A 22188-nucleotide genomic window follows, 5' to 3' on the forward strand; every position below is an offset into this window, starting at 1 on the left:
ACTGTACTAAATATTTTCTTTGTTATGTTGCCCTTAAAGTTCATGAACACCTAATTTTATTTGATAACTTACAACTCAACTGTGTTTAGATGGTGTAAAGCTAAAATAGTAGGGCAACAGGATTAAAAATATTTTTGTGCCCCGATCTTTGCGACTTAAAAAAGGCCCCGTAAATGCATATTTCTAACCATGCGAACAAGCAGCTTTAAGACTTATAGAATGATACTCGTACGTGATACGAGTTAACTTGTGTTAGTCTGTCAGTCAGCTCTCGTATGCTATAGGGCAGTTTAGTTTCTCTTAAATACATTTGCTTGCATTGATTAAGATTGTCAACTATTCAGAGATCTAGTTTGTAATGTATGACTGGAAAGAATAAAATGAAAGCAATCTATACCATGTAGTATATTAGTATTGAGGAATAAAAATAAATTTACTAAGAAATTTAAAAATTAATTCAAGAAAATTTGTGAAAAATGTTAATAGGTGCCAATTGCATAAATTGCTAGTCTTGAAAGAGTTAAGTCTTTTATCTGTACTGATAATAAATCTGTTACAGTTATGTCCGTACAGAGGTTTGTGTGTTGGTATGTATATATAAGCTATAAGATGTGATACAAAGACCATAAAGAATTTTTTTTTATGACAAAGGTCACTTATAATCTGGATTAACTTATAAGCTACAAATATTTACAAGATTCTACCCTTAGGATGCTGAAAAGGGCTTATTCATTGTTTCAGATATGTTTCGGCTTATTCAACCAATTAATTCCATTCGATATCATAAGTGCCTATTATTTAATTTAAATATAAATATATTCTTCTAATAATCTAATCTTCCATCAATATTAAAATCACTTATATGGAGCGTCAAATAATTCTTATAAAGTATAGCTTCCAAATCGTATCCTGATATAAATGTTCAAAAAGAATGTCTAGCGGTGAATTAGTCAAAATTATGGGCTTCCTTTCTGTAAACTCGTGGGAAAATCCTCCTTGAAAACAGCTGTTAGTTGCTGACCATTCACATCCCTTGTTACTTGCTAGCATCAGCTATCCTACTACCATACAAGAAATAAATGATGTAATTTCCACGCACCTTAACAGCAATAATATGTTCAATACTCAAAATGGGACTATTGTGAAGTTCACAATAAAAAAATAATGGGTGTGTGTACTTATGTACACGTGCGAGAAGTTATACTTCTTTGGCATCATTAAAAAATAGTTTTTAATTGCATGCAAATAATTAATTACAATTAAATAATCAAAGGGCTGGAAAAATATAGTCAACACAGTCAATAAAGTTCAGTTTAAATTTGAAAAATTAAAAAAATAAATTTAGAGAATAATAAATATATGACATAAATTATACTAAATATTATAAGATTCTTAATTTTAAATATTTATTATTGATTATTTAATATTTTAAAAGAAAATAAATAATTTAATAATAAATTCAAAAATTTTATTTAAGCTTATTCATTTTTTAAATATTTATTATTTTCTTAATTTAATATTCACTTTTCATTTTTTTCAAAAAGTTTTCATTAGATTTGTTCATTTTTTTTAAATATTTATTATTTATTCAATTTAATTATAAATATATATATTTTAATTTGATGTTCGATTTTAATTTTTATCGCAAATTTTTTATTATATGTTTTATTAAATTTATTTCTTTATTTTGTAAATATTAAATAACCAATAGTAAATATTTAACATTAATAATTTAATAATATTTAGTAATAATTGTATTAAATATTAATATTATCAATAAATAATACATACTGATAGTTAACCTCAATTATATTGTAGCACTTGAAAAAGTATATAAGCAAAAAAATTTTTACTAATATTTACAAATAGTAATTAATATTAATCAAAATATTCAATTTAAATCACTACTGAATATAATTTATTAGCAAATATATAATTTGCACTTGTATGAAACTAAAACATGTGTTGTGAAAGTAGAAACTAGAAACATGTGGATAAATATTGTAAATATGAAAACAGTGATCAGAGGCGACGAGCGTGCCAACATGCGCGACTAATAGAGGTTCTATTTCTATTTTGTTGGTAGCTTTTTTTTGAGACTTAATGAGCGGTTTAGCGGACAGCTTCAACCTGTTTATTTTGTGTTACAGTGATGCGCGCACATCTTAATATTTCACTCTTCTTTTTTCATAACGTACCTAAAGAAGTATAACTTCAAAAATATTCCACATATTAACTTAAAATCTTAATTTCTGAATTTATCATCAAAAGAAACAAGACTTCTATTTCTCTCCTAGTACCTAAGGGGGTGAAAATGGTACAGGTTTGGTTTTATAAAGAAAAAAATCATTTTGCTGAATGTACGAAAGGGATGGATAAGAAACTAAGCATGAATTAATTACATGCATAAATGGAGTAAAAATATGGTAATTTTAGTTTTATGGTAATATATCATTACACTTGAAGCTAAACAAGCTCGAAGTAATACACTGATATTGCAGGTTTGAATTACTCCTTTGGTTTATTTTATGTTATGTGTATTAACTTTTATTTAAATACCTTATTGAATGAGTTATAAATTTAAATAATAATACTATTAGTTTCTAAATATATAATGGATAGAAGTTACAATTCAAAAGGACTAAATAACTTTCAGGGTAGATGTATATTTACAAGTAAATCATAGAGTTGGTATGTATTTCATATTCATATTTATACAGCCAGTACTTAAAATAAAACTGTAATAGAGTTGTATATATATTTCCAAAATAGTGGAAAGTGCATGTAACATAAAATGCACAAGCAGATAGAGGTAGTGGCAAGTGGTAATTTGTACATATAACAAACATTATTATCAACTAGCTTTCTTTTCTGTCTGCGTGTTTGTTCGGTACAAATTTTGCATCTAATTTAAAACTTAACTTCTCGATGAGTTACATAATGCAGTGAAAGCAGAATTTTTTTTTTGTAGTTTGAGATTTTTAAAAAAGTTTTAGGATAGATTGTTTGTTTGTTCTCCATTTCAGTCGAAACTGCGATCGTGGAAGGCCCAGGCTCTGTGGGCGAAGTTTGACAAGAGGGCTAGCCACAAGTGTTACAATCGAGGGAAAGCATGTCCAAACACCAGGGTATGTTCCGCTGTTTTTACGTGCTGCTTGAGGCTTAAGATTGTGTTTAAGATGGATAACAGCCAAGTTTTATAAATTACTTTTTCTTATATGTGTATGCAAAGAATACTTGTGTTTGCTTTATAAATCTGCGGTTTTACACTCATCTCGATGAAATTAAACTCGCTTGACTTTCAAAACAAGAGGAAGGTGACTGATATTTCAGAAAACCACACCCCAACCACCTTTATCCCTTAAAGCAGAATTTCAGTACTTGTTGGTTAAATTTTTGCTATTGCACTGTTGATGCTTTCTTCAAATCCTGGCAATGGCTATTGCATTGTTTTACGCTCACATTCCATTGATACCCCAGTGGTTCAGCGAGTGCAGTTTCCGATCTGAGTTGTGTTTCGTTGTGAGTTTCAAGAAAGCTCAGTGGCAACCACTTTGTGTGGCATGTTTTAACTTGGAAACGGTGTGAAAAACTGTACATTGCTTGCTCAAGAGTCATATAACAGGATATTTTGTTTGTTTATATCCCAGATAAGCAAACAAAAAAACCGCGTATACTAAAGATTTGAAAAAAATTTTCAAAATTTATTTTAAAAAAGAATGCATGTAATTGGGTGAGGTTTTGAATAATTGAAACATTCACAAAAATAATAGGAAGTAATTATCTACGCTGTTTTATTTAATTAATAGAAGAAACATTACATTTATTTTCTTTATTTTCCAATAAAGTAATGATAAATCACTGTAGGCACGTGGTGAGATGCTGTTCACAAATATAGAGACTATAGGAAGAAAGGTATAGTGATGGCCGACTATACAGCTGCCAGAGCCACTAGCTCTGAATGCACAAAAGAGGACAAAAAAATAAAATAAAATGGGGGATAACGACAACAAAACGTTACTGAACATTTGCTAAACGTTGCCATTGCAGGACAAAAGTTAAAAATCACAAACCACGCTCTACAGTAAAAACAATTTAAAAAATATATATCATTTAAAAAAAAATTCCTGTTCAGATGCATTAATTAACTAAATTTCAGTAAATTTTAGTAAATTAATATATTTAACTTTTTATTCATATTTAAATTTCGTAATTAGTAGTTATACAATCATCCTGTGTTCAGCCCGGGCAATACCGGGTACTGCAGCTAGTTATGTATAAAATTGAGCCTGTTAGTGTAAGAATATTTTTTTCTCTAAATTTCATGAAAGAGTCCTTCGTTGGTTCACAGGTTGTTTTCGGAGCTGCTTGTCAGTGTGAATGCTGGGGGATATAAGTGTATGAGCCTGTGGTATAAAAATCATTGTAAGAAAGTTTTTTCTAAATGTCCTGAAAGAGTCCTTCGTGGGTTCAGAGCTGCTTGTCAGTGTGAATGCTGGGGGATATAAGTGTATGAGCCTGTGGTATAAAAATTATTGTAAGAAAGTTTTTTTCTAAATGTCATGAAAGTCATTCATTGTTTCGGAACTGCTGGGAATACAAGTGTGAATGCTGGGGATACAAGTGTGAATGCTGGGGATACGAGTGTGTGTGTGTGCGGACAGGTGCTGATCATAGGCGCGGGGCCGTGCGGCCTGCGCACGGCCATCGAGGCGCAGCTGCTCGGCGCGAAGGTGGTGGTCGTGGAGAAGAGGGACCGCTTCTCGCGCAACAACGTGCTGCACCTGTGGCCCTTCGTCATCGCCGACCTGCGCGCGCTGGGCGCCAAGAAGTTCTTCGGCAAGTTCTGCGCCGGCGCCATCGACCACATCAGTGAGTACGGCACCAGTGGCGCAGCCAGGATTTGCGTATGGGGGGAGGCGGGGGGTTAAGAAGCATGGTCCCCCCCCCCCCCCCCTTATTGAAGCGGGGGGACCGGGGGTCCTCCCCGGGAAAAATTTGGATTTTCAGGTGTAAAATAGTGTTATTTGAGCAGTTTTCGGTACTTAACTTTAAATATTGTAATGGTAAAAATATTATTAATTTTTTAATAAAAAAAATTGTTTTGAGTGATTAAGTAAGAAATTAATTAAAGATATTTTAATCAATCCAAGTGCCTTGTCCAAGTCCCACTCAAAATCATAAATCATGCTCAAAGCTCGACAATATATATAAAAAAAAAGGAATAAAAATGGTTGGGTTTCCGGCAGAACTGGCCTATTCCTGAAAACAATTTGCTTTAGCGTGAAGAGTTACCCAGTCACCACCGGCTTATAATTGCCACGCTGGTTAAATACAATAGGTGTAAGATATTTGAAACCTCGTCACAACCTTATAACTTCTGCTCGCGACAGGGGTAGGGGAAGGGCAGGAGAATCGGTAGGGCTCGCTTACTCTTCCCCTCCAGTGCAGTGGCCGGTGATAGCAGTAAGACACCCAGGCTTTTAGCTAACCTGCTTTCAGATAAGAAAAATAAAGGGTGCTAATGGGGGGGGGGGGGGGGGGGTTAGAATCCCTAACGACCCCCCCATCCCCCGGCTACGCCCCTGTACAGCACGCATGGCGAGTTGTACTGTGGCCATGACGTTGTCTCGTGGCAGCAGTGCTGCCGAGTGTTAGGAGTTTTCCGCAATTATTTCTGACTTAGACATCCAGTTAAAGAATTGCCGAGTGTTGAAATTTAATGACGCATATGAAATACAATGTGTATCATTAATAATGTTTGCAGGCTTTCACTGCCATTGTCTGAAGTAGCTCGGCTTCTCTGGGTTGTAGCCGCGCCCTTGGCCAAATAATTCACATGCATTTCGGTCGACATTGCAGTTGCCATCATCAGGGAGCAGTTACCTACCTACCTACCTATTGCTCAGTAAGTAACTGCTCCCTGATGATGGTGACTGCAATGTCGACCGATAAATTGGTGATTTATTTGCCAAGGACACGGCTACAACCCAGAAGCCAAGCTACTTCAATGTGTAACATTATTTTATAATATAAATCTCGCTCATTCAGCTTGTGTAATAACAAGTTAAACTTTTTGTAAAGTACCCAACATAAATATAAATCCGGATTTTTTTGTTGCTTTGTAATATTAATTGATTTTCAATTCTGTATAATTTTAAAACTATTCAATTGTCGTTTATCCTGTTGTTAATGATTTTGTTGTAAAGTTTGTCGTGTTTGATTATATGTATATTCTGATAACTGATAAGTTTCTCTTGAAGGTGGCAGCACTGTGGTAGATATAGTTGGTATACTTTTTAGGTGATCAAATATCCTACAGTTGGCAAATTATAAATTCAATCAAATTAAAACAAATTAATTAAGTACCGTCAGTTGGGGTAACATTGGCCCTTTGAGGGTAACTTTGGCCCAAAACAAAAAAAAATGTTAAACCATGTTAAAACTCTTCAAATTATTTATTAGATGTGATGATACATATGTTACATATGTATCATCACATCTAATAAATATTTGGAAGAGTTGTAACATGGTATAACATTTTTTTTGTCTTGGGCCAAAGTTACCCTCAAAGGGCCAATGTTACCCCAACTGACGGTACTTAATTAATATGTTACATATGTATCATCACATCTAATAAATATTTGGAAGAGTTGTAACATGGTATAACATTTTTTTTGTCTTGGGCCAAAGTTACCCTCAAAGGGCCAATGTTACCCCAACTGACGGTTCTCAAGTGTTCAGTATTAATATACACATATATAAATTAATTAATTTAGTAAAATAATCAAGTTAAATTTTAATTTAAAAAAAAATCAATAATTATGCTGAATGTTTATTCTAATTTGTTAATTTAAAATATTTATTAAATAGTAATGTATTGATATATAATTTATTTTTCAAATAAATTATACATACTGGAACATAACCTCACAAACACTCCCATGAAAACAGTCAGGAGACTACTAAACCTTTCACAGACACTCCCTGCCAGCGACAATGCAAGCTTACAAGCAAACTTGACATTGTTATACATACGGTAACATAACCTCACTTGTGTTAATACACTTGAAAAAGTTTATAGACACATTTTCTATCACTAATATTCACAATAAATAAACGTGCCAGTATTCAATATTAATCACTAAAGTATAAGATGCAAAAGTACACGTATAATAATTGTTATTTGTATGTAGCTTTTTTTTTCCATCCTGTGAAAATTTTGTTGCATGGTGCGTGTAAAAATTCACTCTAATAATTTTTTCACAACGTGCCTAAAGAAGTATAGACAAATGGACAGATGTTGTGCTAATGTGAGGGTCACGTGCAGAAAGCCAGACCCGACCGCTGAGCTCTCTCTGTGTGTGCGGCAGGCATCAGGCAGCTGCAGTGCATCTTGATGAAGGTGGCGCTCCTGCTGGGAGTGGAGATCCACGAGGGGGTCGGCTTCGAAGGCCTCGCCGCGCCTCCGGAGGACCAGTCCAGTGGCAGTGAGTACGCCCGCACACACGTTCCAGGCTCTCGACACAACTCGGTGGCCACAGGGGGCGGCGTTGCAAGACGTTCGGGCGAGGTTGCGAATAAGCGATTTTTTTTTCTAACCTAACAAAAATCTAAGTGTGTTGGGGAAATTTCCGGGTTAGGGAGGGAGACTAAGTGCGTCTCAGGCCCAAGCCCATACGCTCTAAATCATGAAGAGGTTAAGCCGTGCAGGAGGGGTAGCATGCATCATGTGCTAGGAGGGGAATTGGCCAGACACGGCAGTGATTGGCGCCATGACTAACTCCCCTCACTAACTATACTAGACTAAAACTAGATAAGTTGAGCCCAGGTAAAACCTGCATAGACACAGGGAAAACCCTGGGCTCTGACATGCGGGATGCAAAAATTTCATGCATTAATATCACGCAGGAGGCTTACGGAAAACAGAAGGATGGATCTGGAAGAATAGTTGGAAAGAGTTAGAAAAGAGTCTACCATGCAGGGGGGTGGGGGGCTTGAACATTGCTGTCCGCATTAGTTTTGGGAGTTACTAGTTTGTTTCGGGGGCGCATGTTGACACCCTGGCTAGACCACGTCTCTGATCCGGAAGTCTGGGAGTTAAGTTTGATCTTTTGTTGCGGACGACATCAAAGGCGCGGGACAATGTCGGATTGAGGTTTTGTTGTCTGGTTAGCTTCATTGTCAGCTGGAGTTGTTACACGCCTGTTGAGAATGGCTCGGTCGTTGAGTCTTGACGACCGTGCTCGGTTCAAACCCTCTCGGGAATGCCTGGAAATCTCGTTCAATTCAAGATTCATCAACTCTTTCACACAATTTATTAAGTGTACTATACAATTAAAAAAATATATATGTATTAATATCACAGGACTATTAGACTATTGAAGCCCTTAATGTGATTCCTTTTCTGTGTAAAAAAAGTTAATTTAGTCCTAAAGATTTTTTATTTACATTATTCATAGATTACGCTTACTGTCTACGGGCCACTGATATCAGAAAAGAATGTGTTTTTTACTTAAAATGTTTCCTGGTGTATGTTGTTAAATCAAAACTAGTTCCTAATTAGTTTTTGGTTCAAATTTAGTCCTCCAAAACATCATCCGTGTTCACTTAGCCGGTTGGTTTCTGTTTATTGCATTCACGTGTCAACATTCAGCCATACTCTGTGTGTAGTCTAGCATGGTGTTTGAGTGTTCTTGCCATACTAAGTGAAGGCTAGAACTAACACCAGAGAAAGTGCAAGAAACAATTACAGTGAAATATCTGTGTTCCGTCACGTTAGGGTCTCAAACATAACAGTTCAGCTATTTTTCCAGATTTTTGAACTCTGTATAGTTTAAACAAGAATACCAAAGAAAAATTAATGTTCAATACAATGGCATTTAAAACACGTTGTAGTCAGCTCATCTGTAGAAAGAAAAGAAATGTATATTAGTCTTATTCGAAAAAATCATTATGGAAAATGCCCCCTTGAAATTCAAAATGTAACCCGCTGGAAAACAAACATGGTACTGAAATGAAAACCAACAGTGAGGATATACTCTCAACAAACTAAAAAGTAGGCAACCAAGATTACCTTAAGGAGTGCACCCAAAAAATTTCAACAAGTGCGTTTTGATTGGTGCCATGTTGCAGAATGATCCGAACCATAGATGTTGGATTAAAGACCTTTTCATTATTAGTACTACAGCTAGGGATTGATCAGTCAAATCCTCAAATACTGTAAAATTGTCAGTAATTTATAGATAATGTTATTCAAGGAAAAATATGTGAAGAAAAATACCTCAGTAAAGGAAATTAAGAAATCCTAACTCTAGCCCCTGTTTAGTTTACAAAGATGACATTATATAGCTCGACATTCTTGCAATGATCCCTGCAATTGGGAAGATTGATTTAAAACACTATAATGGACTCATGTCATTGCATGGCATATGTCCATAAAAATATTTTAAATTATTAATTCCTCCAGAAGCTTTCAAATAAAATTTTTGTGTATGCTACCAGATACAATGCTCTAGGAATATTTATTTAGCTCTTCAAGCAATAATTTTGACACTCAAAGGAATTGTTTACATCTTAAACACGTAAATATGCTTTTTATTTATTTTAACAACAAAAATTTAATGGTTGGGATGTATTTTCAAAACTTATATTTATGAGTTTTTGTTACTGGCTTATTAAATTTAGATTCATATTCTAGGCACGTTTTTAACACTTGAATTTGAGATTTGGATTTAGGGATAAGCGACTAGTACTTGGCTTGGCTCTGTGTAAGGCAGTGAGTGGTTCCCCAACAATTTTCAGCTGGCGACCCACCTTTCCTTATAGGAATACCTCCACGGTCCATCGGTCCATGGTGGAGTAAAACACCTTATTTGTATCGTATACCTTCCTTATGTATGTATAATGTACCATCAAATATTGCAATATAAATATATATATACTATATATATACTAGCTGCAGTACCCAGCGTTGCCCGTGCTGAACACAGGGTGAAGGGGAACTGTTTAGAGATCAGATGTAGTTAGTAATTGTCTTCTTAATTTGAATGTCAAGTGTGCAAAATAATTTATATCACTTTTAGATCCCGACAGACGTTGTTCTGCCAGTTTATAGTTTTTTACCTGGTCTGTATGTAATCTAGACTCTATAAAGCAATATAGAAAAAAAAACTGAAAAATAAGGGATTACTAATATTGAAAAGATTCCATTATCTAGCTAATGCTCGGCATGCATTGCAATGCCTCATTCAGTTTTGTTTTGTAATATGTTTGAAGTAGTTACACATATACAAATAATATATCCATGTCTCTAAATATATATATATCTCTATCTACATCTATAGTCCTATATATCTATGTATCTCTCCATCTGTATTTATCTCTTTATATCTACATATATACCTCACACTGTCTCTATGTAGTATTCTATATGAGGGTACTGATTGTTTCGTTGTTAATATCACATGGGTGTTTTTTACTTGTATGGGAAAATTAAGAATGATAAGGCATCTAGTGCATGGCAACAATGTTAATAGGCAATAGGAAATTAACTTCTAGCGCCTGCGGCATTGTCAACACACACTTCGTACGTGTACTGCATGTTGTATCTAACCCCCTCCAACGCATTTGATTCTAAATTGGACTTTAAGTAAGGATCCCTAATGTTATTGATAATATAATATAGCCTATAGCCTTCCTCGATAAATGTACTATCCAACACCGAAAGAATTTTTCAAATCGGACCAGTGGTTCCTGAGATTAGCGCGTTCAAACAAACAAACAAACAAACAAACAAACAAACTCTTCAGCTTTATTATATATATATATATTTATTTATTTATTTATTTATTTGTGTGTGTGCTTTTTTTTTAAGGTACCGATTGATTATTGATAAACAATTTGTGTTTTGACTTGAAAATGGTTGACAAAATATAAGCTCTTTGTATTAAAACAGTTATTTATTTAACAATAAATGTGTGTCGGCACAAAAATTCGACTTGTTTCGATTTTTCTTATCTTTCCTGATGGTTTATTCAATGGTTTCTGATAGTTTTAGGATCGAGTCGCGACCCACCTGTAACCCTTCCGCGACCCACCGTTTGGGAACCGCTGAGGCCTTTATTGTGGCTGTGCTAAGTGTTGGCTTCTCCACACGCACTTGGCACTTGGTACTGTAAGGGTCCTGCCGTAATGCTGTTGTGGTGTGTTTGCAGAGATTGGCTGGCGAGCTCAGGTCAGCCCGCCCGATCATCCGGTCGCTCAGTATGAGTTCGACGTGCTCATCGGGGCGGACGGCAAGAGGAACACTTTGGAAGGTGTGCAGCGTCCGACCACCTTAGTGTTCATTCTGCTTTGTCGTCATCGTTTTATTGTAACACATTCGGAGGTAAAAGTAGCAGCTGGCTGAAAATACAAAGTGGCCCGACCCGCTGACTCTAATTCAAAGGAAATTTGATGGACCATGTGCAAATAATAGCGTATTCACCCGAATACACTGCAGCCATGAACAAACTTCGCACACCTAATATTTAGACCATAACCATAAATATTTGTTGTTTAGAATAATGCTCGTACCAAACTTGTAACCTCTGTTCAATTTAATAATATATATTTATTCTGGACTCAAGGAATTATTTAAAGTTATCAATAAAAGCTGTGCCTTCGAATAAGCTTTGCACCACTGATATTTAGACCATAACCATAAATATTTTTTGTTCAGAATAAGCCTCACACCATGCTTGTCAAACAAAACTTGTGACCTTGTTTCAGGTGTCTATTAGATTATATTCTGAACTTACGTATTTATTCAGAATTATGAATTGGTTATAGATTTGAAATAAAACTAGTGGCTTTCTTTGTACCTGTTTTGATGTCTGCCTGTTAATTTTTTTTTCTAAAAGAGTACTATTGAATGTTTGAATATTTTCTGTTAAAATTCTGTTTCTAATTATATGTCTCTACACATATCAGGCAGTAAATGATTTATGAATTAACTGAGAATGATAACATGTTTACGGTGATAGGAAAAAACCATCCTAAATTTAAATGGCTACCAACCGCAGCTGTTTGTTTACTGCTGTGAAGCACCTTTATATATCTCGCTCACGAACGACTGAAATCAATGCTATGTTACAAAGATTAACAAAATAAAATGGAAAAATTTCTGAAGAAGCACACACGCAACAAATTCTTGTCTTTAAAATAAAATTTTTATCGCATCTCTCAAAAAAAAAATTTTTTTCCTCCAGCGACATATGCTACTCCGTGACAACACACTTTCTTCACGTAGCACAACTTCCCATTTCATTAGCCTTTTAAATAATTGTAGGTTTTAGAATTTTAGGTTTAGAGTTTTTAATTATTCTTCAGTAATTTATCACTGCATCTTTCTCATATAAACACGCACTGACAAACCTCCGTGCAAGATGTATGTCGTCAGTTGAGCGACAACAGGTTAATTTAGCTTAGCGTGTGATGGAATGTTATATGCAGTGTGGCATTGCAGTATTGTCAAGTTTCGAATGGGTCACGCACCATGCTTTTTTTCCAGTACACTTTTGAACAAAAATTGCACGTGTATTATCCTGGTAAGTTCTGTAGGAAGTGGTGACGTGTGACGACCTGCCCCCAAGGTTTCAAGAGGAAGGAGTTCCGGGGCAAGCTGGCGATCGCCATCACGGCCAACTTCATCAACCGGCACTCTGAGGCGGAGGCGAGGGTGGAGGAGATCAGCGGCGTGGCCTTCATCTTCAACCAGAAGTTCTTCAAGGACCTGTACGCGGAGACTGGCATCGACCTGGAGAACATAGTGTACTACAAGGACGAGACGCACTACTTCGTCATGACGGCCAAGAAGCACAGCCTCATCAACAAGGGCGTCATCATTCAGGTGACGTGTCACACTGCTTCTGTCACTTTGTGTCCGCGGTTTATATTGGATTTGTTATTTGACTGTGGCTGATAGCAAATAAATACGTGAATGTTAATTTTAGCATTTCAAGAACTTTAAAACCAATTTAAACCCTAGTATGAAATGAGAGCATATACACGTAGTGACGTACCGACGTAATCGTTTTAGTAACTTTCGGCCAATATTCCCAATTTTCGCTATTTCCGATGTGATTGTTTCCGACACACACAAGAAAATCTGATGCACGTGGAGATAGTACAGTACACTTTTGTCCATTCAGATGGCACGTATCTTTTATATTTACCATGTTTTATCGCATAATCATCGCACATTTTATACTAAAATCAAGTTTGAAAAGTAGGGGTTGAATTTTTATGACATAAAAGCATTTTTTTTGTTAGGTAAAGTTATTCATAAAAACAAAACCTATTCATGGAAAGTGCATTTATTTTAAAAAGTATAGTATTTAAAAGCATGTCAATCAATTTAAATTAATAAGTCAAGCAACAAAAAACATTTTGTTTAACTTTAAATAGAAAAACGAAAACCATCACCTGAACGTCAGCTGGAACTGATAACTGTTCTCGTAGTAAACACCATGAAAGATTGCGGGCTATCAAATGTAGTTAACTCGGCACTAGACAGATCGCGTTCATTGCATGCAATCTGCAAGCTGTTAGACTACTTGCGTGCACTCTATAGGGAAGCAACATAACCAAACATGAATGTTGCCAACTAGCACTGGCTACATTTTTATAAGCATTTTGAAAACGCCTTTAAAAGAAAATTAACACATCGGACAACTTCGTATTTCTGTTAATTAAATAAGTAAGCTGTAATATCCAAATGAATATTAGATTTAAAATTTAAAATACATTGTTTTATACAGGCAAAAATAACCTGCACAAAGCGCTCTGAATCTAACAGAGGGACCAAAAACATAATGCAATATTTATGTGAGAATATTTTCTCCAAATTTTGGCACCCTAAAATAACGGCGCGACGATTATGCTATAAAACACGGTACATGTTTATAGTTCTGTAGGCATCTATTTCTCCAATGTTCCTGTAATTTAAGGCTAAACATGAATGTTGTGTTTGTTAATTAGGCAAAAGCATAACGTGTATTGTGCTATGCACAAATTTTATGCCATAAAATATTTTTTTTATGTCATCTACAAAATATCCTTTTAATAAAGACTTTTTTAAGGTACTGGCTTATTATTTACAATAATTATTGAATTTCTGAAGACTTTCACAGTTATTTTTTTTATAAAAAAGTATTACATCGGTTTTGTATCATTCAAGTATCTGTAGTTAGATTGGTATTTGTTTTTTCCATATCGCCCATTAGCCATTACTATATTCACGTGCCCCTCTTGTAACCACCTCCTTAAAGCATGGCATTTTATTTATTAATGCCATGAAGTGAATGAATAAATTAATGATTAGTTAAAGTTTATGATGATCTGAATGGAAAAACTATATTTTCATTATTTGAGGCAAAGACACCCAGTTTTTCCACGGAAGCAAAAAAAAATGCAATAGAACCACATAGGAAATAGTAGCTAGGTACAGTTTCGATGCTAATCCAGCCTGTTTGCTTGCAATTGCAGGCGGGATTAGCCTCAGAGTAAAATCACCATAACTTTTCACTACTAAGTGCAGAGGTTTTAGCATGTGGTTAAAAAGCTGCTTCAAATCTTACACTTATAGCTTTTGTTTTTTAAGTTGTCATCAACCGAGAGGCCACACTCCTCCTATGAGCCAAGTGACCATCACCCCTCCCTTGCGCAAGGTTTTTTTTCCAACCTTGTTGGCTAAATTACCAACTGAAGATTATGTCAGCAGGTGGCATGCCTGGACTCCAAGAATCTGAGTAATACTTTTGTAAACAATAAATACATAATTGGACAAAGTATATCCTGTAGCTGTGATACGAGTGGCAGATACTAGTTCTCTTCTTGTGCACATATAGTGGTTGAATGTATCACTAGCTTGCAACTAGGTATATAGCTGTAAAAAAAAAAAAGAATTTATATTAGTCACAGTTTACCACACACACTTAGGAGCTGAAGTGCAAGCACCTCTAAGCAAATTTACATTAACTCATCGTTGAAGCAGACCTCAAACAACAAATCTGCAGTGAAGTCCCTTGAAGTTAATTAAAAGAATTTACACAGATCTGACAGCATTTACAACATTCCCAAGGTTACATGCAAGCCTGGTAGCCCCGAATAATATTAGTATCAACATTCCTCAATGTGGGTATGTCCTAATATAGAGTACCAGTCTTGGTTTTTAGTGTGAATGTTAGTGGAATATGGCTGCACAGTGCATGTGCATGATAAAGTATTCAGTACACTGTTTATAGTCTCGTTATCTGGGTGGTTCGTACATGCCTGTCAAACTAAGTTGTCTCGTAACCCGCGGTACCCCAACTGCAATCGTCTCCGCATTGACACGTTCACTCGCTCCTGGTCGTGGATCCGTGGTTTACACGGCTGCTCCAGAACTCCCGCTACTTTGGTCCCATTGCAGTCCCCGCCAAAGTTGGTGTTGGGAATGGCATACTCGCCACTCGGTATGACGAGGTGGAACGCCAACTTACTGGGGAAATTTATTAATGATTTATTTAGGAAGCTAAGAATTATTTTATTATTATTTTACATTTATATTGAAGTAATGTCTTTACTTTTTAGCAAAGTAAGATGGCAAGTGAGACATTGTTTCATTATCCCTCCCGTATAGGGCTGTTGCGATACCCGACAGCCAAGGTATCGAAGGTATCAAAAAAAAAATATTTTTTACAACTTTGATTTTTTGTAAACACTTACTATGTTCATTTGTAATAGTATTAGTAATATTTTTTTTCTTTTTTGAATAATTTTAATTAGCATACATTTTTAAAGGCAAATCTTAAAAATCATCAACTTGAGCACTGTTTAACTGCATGTGAATAGAAATAAATTTGTTTTGTAAGTAATGCACAATTTTAAATTAACTTGCTTTAAATATAGATTTATAATATTAGTGAACATATTCATATAAAATTATGTTTGAATTATTTATTCGTGTAGCTTGGCCGGTAATCGTATATGCTGATTGTAGTATCAGGTATTGGTAGAGACTGGAAAAATTCGCGAGTTCATTTCGCGATAGGCTAAAATACAAATAGTTATACCTCAGTGCCGCCTCTGCTATTGGCTCACAACTCACCTGGATGACTTTGGACCAATGAGAAACACCCGACCAAAGCTGTGTCGAATCACAGGCTGCTAAGTTGGGACGTCTCACAAGACAGCAACCAATGAGTGGGTGACATTTGACCGAGTGTACGTAGAACTATGGAGTTCATCCTACAGGTCATTGAACCCGCAAATTTTTCCGGTCCCTAGGTGTTGGGCATCGGGGGTGTGGTATCGGAGTGCCTGGAGAGGAGGTATCGGGACAGTTGAGCGACGGCCTTGAACGGTGCAGGACTACTCGGACACGGCGAAGCTGATGGGGCCCGACAACGTGGACAAGGACGCGCTGCAGCGGTACGCGCGGGAGGCGGCCGACTTCTCCACCAACTACCAGCTGCCCGACCCGGAGTTCGCGGTGAACCACTACGGCCAGCCCGACGTGGCCATGTTCGACTTCACCTCGATGTTCGCGGCGGAGAACGCCAGCCGCGTGGTCGAGCGCTGCGGGCACAAGCTGCTGCAGATCCTCGTGGGCGACAGCTTGCTGGAGGTGCTGCCCCTTCCCTTCCCGACTGGCCCGCGCGACTGTCTGAGGGACTGCTCCCCCGTTTGTTTGGCAACCCAGCCCTCTTAGCCGTGTGGCCATACCGTCCCGGGGCCCCCACGGGCCTGGATGCGGAATACAGGAGAGGTGTTAGAGATCCAGCTATGTCCAGAGGCTGAGGCCACCCATCCCAGTATAGACACCACCTCCACCCCCGCCTCACTCAGCTGACCAGACAGTTGGCTGCATCCTGAGCTCTGAGACGAATTCAGCATTGCTGGCACCTACCATCACACTGGGACCCCTCAAAACACCCAGTGAACCCGTGGTCCGGTAGAGGCCTATCCAACCTCTACTAGCTGGTTGATGTTTGATGTTTGGTCCACAGTAGCAATACAGAACAATGCCTCGTTTCTAGGGCTGATCCGATACCCCATAATGGCATCAAACATCGACCGTTACTCAGCTATCGGCTGATCACTAGTTATCAATGGTATCGGGGGAAGAAATACATTGGCTCAATTGGCATTATAAATGTCAATATTACGTATCATTGTGGAAAAAAAAAGTTGTTTAGGTTATAAATTTTCATTGTTTTGTTCTAGTTTCAATGTAAGTAGGTAGTTTCCAATATTTAATTAATGCTGCTTTTTAATAAGATCTATGTCACTTACTACCAAAGGTTCAATAATTCTAGCCAATTGTCGAATTGTTATAGTGAAAAGTCATTGATCCGTCTTTAATCGTTCATTAGCTATTTTTCCAGATTATCCAATATCAGTATAATTTTAAACAGTGACACCAATTGTGAAAATGTGAAATGTGACCATCTAGAAAATAAGAAGCTCTGTACCGAAACGATAAAGTCTGAACGTAAAAACGCCGGCTGCACAAGTAATGCAACTTGGCGACACCCGGAATCCGCCTGAATGAACGTGAACGCGAGCGGATCAGTTGGTACCGTAGTACAGAATGTGCCAATGCCGGCAGGGCCGGCGTGACCATACAGGCGAACTAGGCAACCGCCTAGTGCGCCAAGTAGCTGGGGGCGGAGCAGCACGACACAACAGCTGATATAATATGTTTAACAATTATTGAAACTAGATGAAAATTGATTTTTGTAACAGTTTGGAATGTTTATAATGATATAAGTAATTATTTAAAGTCCACGGTGACCTGTTTATGATTTGTAATAAGTAAAAAAGTAAAAAAAAAAAAAAAGCCTGCTTACATTTGATTGTTGACAAAATCTTGAGGCAAGGAAAATTTTTTTGGAGTGTCCGGCGTGGGGCATTAATGTTTTTCGTCCAAGGGCGCCAATTAACCTTGCACCGGCCTTGAATGCCAGGTTGAAAGCCTGACTTGTTTGCTTGCCACGTCTGGTCTCGACAGTTGTGCCGGCGCCAGGAGGCGAGAGATGGTGAAGGACGTCGGTCGCGGGTGTTCCAGCCGTTCTGGCCGACGGGCTCGGGCTGCGCGCGCGGCTTCCTGAGCTCGCTGGACGCGTGCTGGGCCGTGCGCAGCTGGGGGTCGGGCCGCGCGTCGGCGCTGGAGGTGCTGGCGGAGCGGGAGTCTGTGTACCGCGTGCTGGCCCAGACCACGCCCGAGAACCTGCAGCGGGACGCGGCCGGCTACACCCTGGACCCCGCCACCCGCTACACCAACCTGAACACGCGCTGCGTGGCCCCCGCCCAGGTGCGCGGCTACTTCCACTCGGACGACCCCGACGCCGTGTCGCAGCTGGCCTCGGCCGTCGTGCTCGAGGCGCCCAAGAAGAGGAGGAGGAAAGGTAACCTGACCTCTGTATCTACATATCGATGGTGTTGAACTGCAACCTCGTATGTCAAAAATGTTAATTTTACAGGGCAGTCAAAAAACACTTTTAAATTACTACTTTATTTCCTAGATATTAAACATTGACTGTTCATACATGTTTACAATCAAAGTAGGTAGTGGAAGTGGTTGTGCGATTGAGCCAATAAATGATTGAATGAAACAATTCATTGATTCTCTTCAAAATTATGTAACCATAATTTTTCATTAAATCCATTTTTCTCAAAAAGTGACTTACAAGTATGCTGTATGTAAATATTGGTGGAATGTTGACATACGAGGTTGCATTTCAACACCATCGATATCTCTCTTTCCTTCTCCGTGTGTCTTTTTGCACTTTCCCTCTTTTATTCCTTTTTTCTGTCACTATTTCTAATTTTTCTTAACCTCCTTTCACTTTTCGCTTCCTCTTTTCTATTATTTCTCTTCTTTTTCTCTCCTCTCTCTTTCTCATTCTCTGGCTTTGTCTATTTCTATGTTTTTTTCTTTTCGTTTCTCTATTTTTAAAATAGTCTCTCATGAAGCAATGCAAACTAAAGTACTGGATAATATTTAGCAGCTGTAAACACTTTAAGTAGGATTCTTGTTGTTTATACGAGTATAGTTTTCAAGTCTGTTAGGCAGCATTATTATGCTATACGGGCAGCATGCTGTCTTTGTCTTAATTACGTTGTGTCTAATGGCCTATAGTTTCCAATAGGCCTGTGCAAATATTCGAATTTTCAAATATAAATATGTATAATAAATATTCGTATTTGATTCGACCTCAAATACTAACACATCAAAATAACCAATATTCGTTTGTTTACAAATATTTTATATGGCATACCTTTTGAGTTTGTCGTATACCAACATTCACAGTTGAGATTGTCATTCGTCCAATATAAATAACCTGTTTTTTGAGGTTTTCGTGGGATTTTATAATCAAAAAGGTGAATTATGTGTGTCTAATTTTCCAGGCATTTTTACATGATGTAAAAAAATATTTTTATTTAGTGGTTTACTAATTCTCATTATTACTATTCTAATTTGATATTTGTATTCGAAAATAATTTGGTATTCCTATTCGTATTAAATTGATATGTACTAAGAAAACTGATATTTGCGCAAGCCTAGTTGCTAACTATTCCAAGATATATTTGGTAATATACAACTGGAAATAACCAACTTTTAACTCAAGTGTTTCAAATCTGGCACACCAAACTGTGCAGTATTTGCAAGTTCACAAAGTGTTAACAAATAACAGAGCTGTATTGTAATAGGTAAATATTGTTTTCTACACAGTTATTATGTAGTTAAAAAAAAAAATCCATTCAAAGCAAGTTTTATAACATATAAGGTGCATGACATGTTAGTTATTTTCAGTAAATGTATATTTTTGTGTTTTTAAGTTGCAAATTACGTTACACTTTTTTTTTCTGGGTTTTCACACGTTTTTCTAACTCTTGTAAGTTAGGTAGTTAATGAAATGCCTAGAAATTTTAATATTCATCAAATTCTACCGGATTCTATTTTGTTTTTGATGCTGATCTGCAGCGTGATGCCACTCAGATGCCATCACTTCAGTTAGTAGCAGTTTAGGGAGTATAATAATGTTACTAAGTTTCAAGACAAGTTTCTGGACATTGATTCTTTTTGTTGAAGCTGTTCTTGGTGACTTGTCATTTTTTTTGCTAATGTTTCATTTCGTAGTCACTAAATTGTTCTGTGTTTATGTTCGCTGAAATAATGATGCCGGTTTTCCCACATGTGATTGGTCCTGCCCACACTCCGGACTGGTGTTCGTAAAACAGTGAAGGGTGGGTGAGCTGTCTGACTATGTGTCTACGTATCTGCCTGCAGTGTCGTCGTTAGCTCTAGACCGTTGTTCTGAGTGCATACTTGGTGCATGTTGCACTGGATGCGATTTTTTTTTTTTTACAGTGAGATGTTTTCAGTCTAAACAGAATTTTTTTTCCAAATATTATTAACATGTAGTGTGATACAGTGAGAAGTGATGGGCATGCAACGTGCATTGAGTGTGTGTTGCATGAACTTAGGCCTTTGTGTTCGTAGCACATCGCATGCGATGGATAGGCAGTTGGTTTAATTTTCATTGAGAACTGCTTAACTAGTCCAGGTTAGTTAACGTGTGAGCGTCAAAATTGGTGATATATTTTGACATAATCTTATAAAGTTGTGCATTGTCATAGTTTTGTACCAACTCCAAAAACTTTTCACTAGAGTGCTATTTGATCGCTCTTTACTGAAACGGTGAAAAATTGGCAGTCCAATGCCAGCATATAGTGTGTCGCATCATTATGCGTAATTTTTAATTATGCTTATAGCAATATCATTGATAATAAAATTTTTATTTTGTTAATGAATAAAAAGAAATGGTTTAGTATTTGCACTACATAGTTTTTTTTAACTTAGTTTTTATATGCATGTTATTTGATTTTAACACTGTCCCAAAGTGATAACAAATAGAGTCAAATTTAAATTAAATTATTTGTATTAGTTTTTGCATGTCATTATGCCTCCACTGACTCAAGCTTATTGAATACATGTAGTGCATGTTCTCCTAGTTGCTGTTATCATAGTTTTACTAATTTGCAAAAGACGGTCTGTTGCTTTATTAATACATATTCCTAGGGGCCAGGGACGTTGGAACAGGGGGGGCAGCAGGGGCGAGTCGACCCCGTGCTGTTATGCATGGGGGGGGGGGGGGGGCGAGAGTAGCATTGTGCCCCCCTCCTTTTCCCAGAATAAATGTTTGGTCCTAGTAGTATTTTTCTCAACCAGTAGTTACAAACGTTGCATTGGTGATAACATTGATTATAAAATCAAATTTATGATTGTCAATATCATGTAAAATGATTGCAAATTCCTAGATGGTATTTTATTTAAATTGTACTACATCTACTGTCAAAGTAGTACATACTACATACTACGTCATCAAATTTTTGGAATGGTATATTTAATATTTTGGTTCAAAAACTCATTAAATAGCACAATTTTGCATCTAAACTTCCAAATTTTTCCGGGGGAGGGCCCCCGGACCCCCCCGCTCTAGGACTGAGTTAAGTGTGATACATCTTTTCGCCCCTCCACTCATGAAAACGTTCCGACGTCCCTGCTAGGGGCCATCTGTTCCATTGTGAGCAGACTGCTATCAGTATGTGGATACCATCTAGTATTGTTTTCTAGTTAGCAGCATGTTGATAGTATGTTTTTCCATTCTGAATCTGACCTTTTTTAATCTGTGTGCACACACAATATTATATTTATTGTGGTTTGTGACATTTTTATAACTGTTCACTCATTTTCTGTGCTTTATATATATTTTAAAAATATTACAGTACATATGTTAGACGTTATAAAACGTATTCTCAAAAAGCATGTATTTATTAGAGATGGGCGAGTGTTTATATTTTTGAGTTGAGCCACGTTGAGTTCGGCTAGGTCAGTTCCCCCTGAAGATGGCTGAACCAAGGCATGCCCAAACATTAGACAAACTATTGATTATTTAGACTTGGTTTTAACTCAGAAGCCAATAGGTAGTTGGCCCCACCTACCTGGAAACACAGTTTGCAGACCTTCAGAAAAATATTGCGCGATTTGAAAACTGCTTAATATAGAGTGGTGTCCATTTACGAAAAGCACTTAAGAATATGCTTAGCGCAGATGAGAAGTTCTGTTTCCTTGATTTTTTTTAAATTGTATTTTTA

General features: G+C 36.9%; 1 protein-coding gene across 3 annotated transcripts in view; it reads left to right on the plus strand.

Moving 5' to 3' along the window:
• LOC134538857 (F-actin-monooxygenase Mical) overlaps positions 1–22188 on the plus strand; it is a 232538-nt gene that overhangs the window by 134005 nt on the left and 76345 nt on the right. For all 3 annotated transcript variants that reach the window (XM_063380418.1, XM_063380420.1, XM_063380419.1), the window contains 7 exons: positions 3027–3128; positions 4665–4872; positions 7374–7490; positions 11217–11318; positions 12636–12892; positions 16394–16651; positions 18095–18434. In XM_063380418.1, coding sequence (XP_063236488.1) covers positions 3027–3128; positions 4665–4872; positions 7374–7490; positions 11217–11318; positions 12636–12892; positions 16394–16651; positions 18095–18434 — 1384 coding nt within the window. The remainder of the gene's footprint in view (positions 1–3026; positions 3129–4664; positions 4873–7373; positions 7491–11216; positions 11319–12635; positions 12893–16393; positions 16652–18094; positions 18435–22188) is intronic.

Source organism: Bacillus rossius, chromosome 14 (assembly GCF_032445375.1).
Source record: "Bacillus rossius redtenbacheri isolate Brsri chromosome 14, Brsri_v3, whole genome shotgun sequence".
NCBI classification, from domain to species: Eukaryota; Metazoa; Arthropoda; class Insecta; order Phasmatodea; family Bacillidae; genus Bacillus; species Bacillus rossius.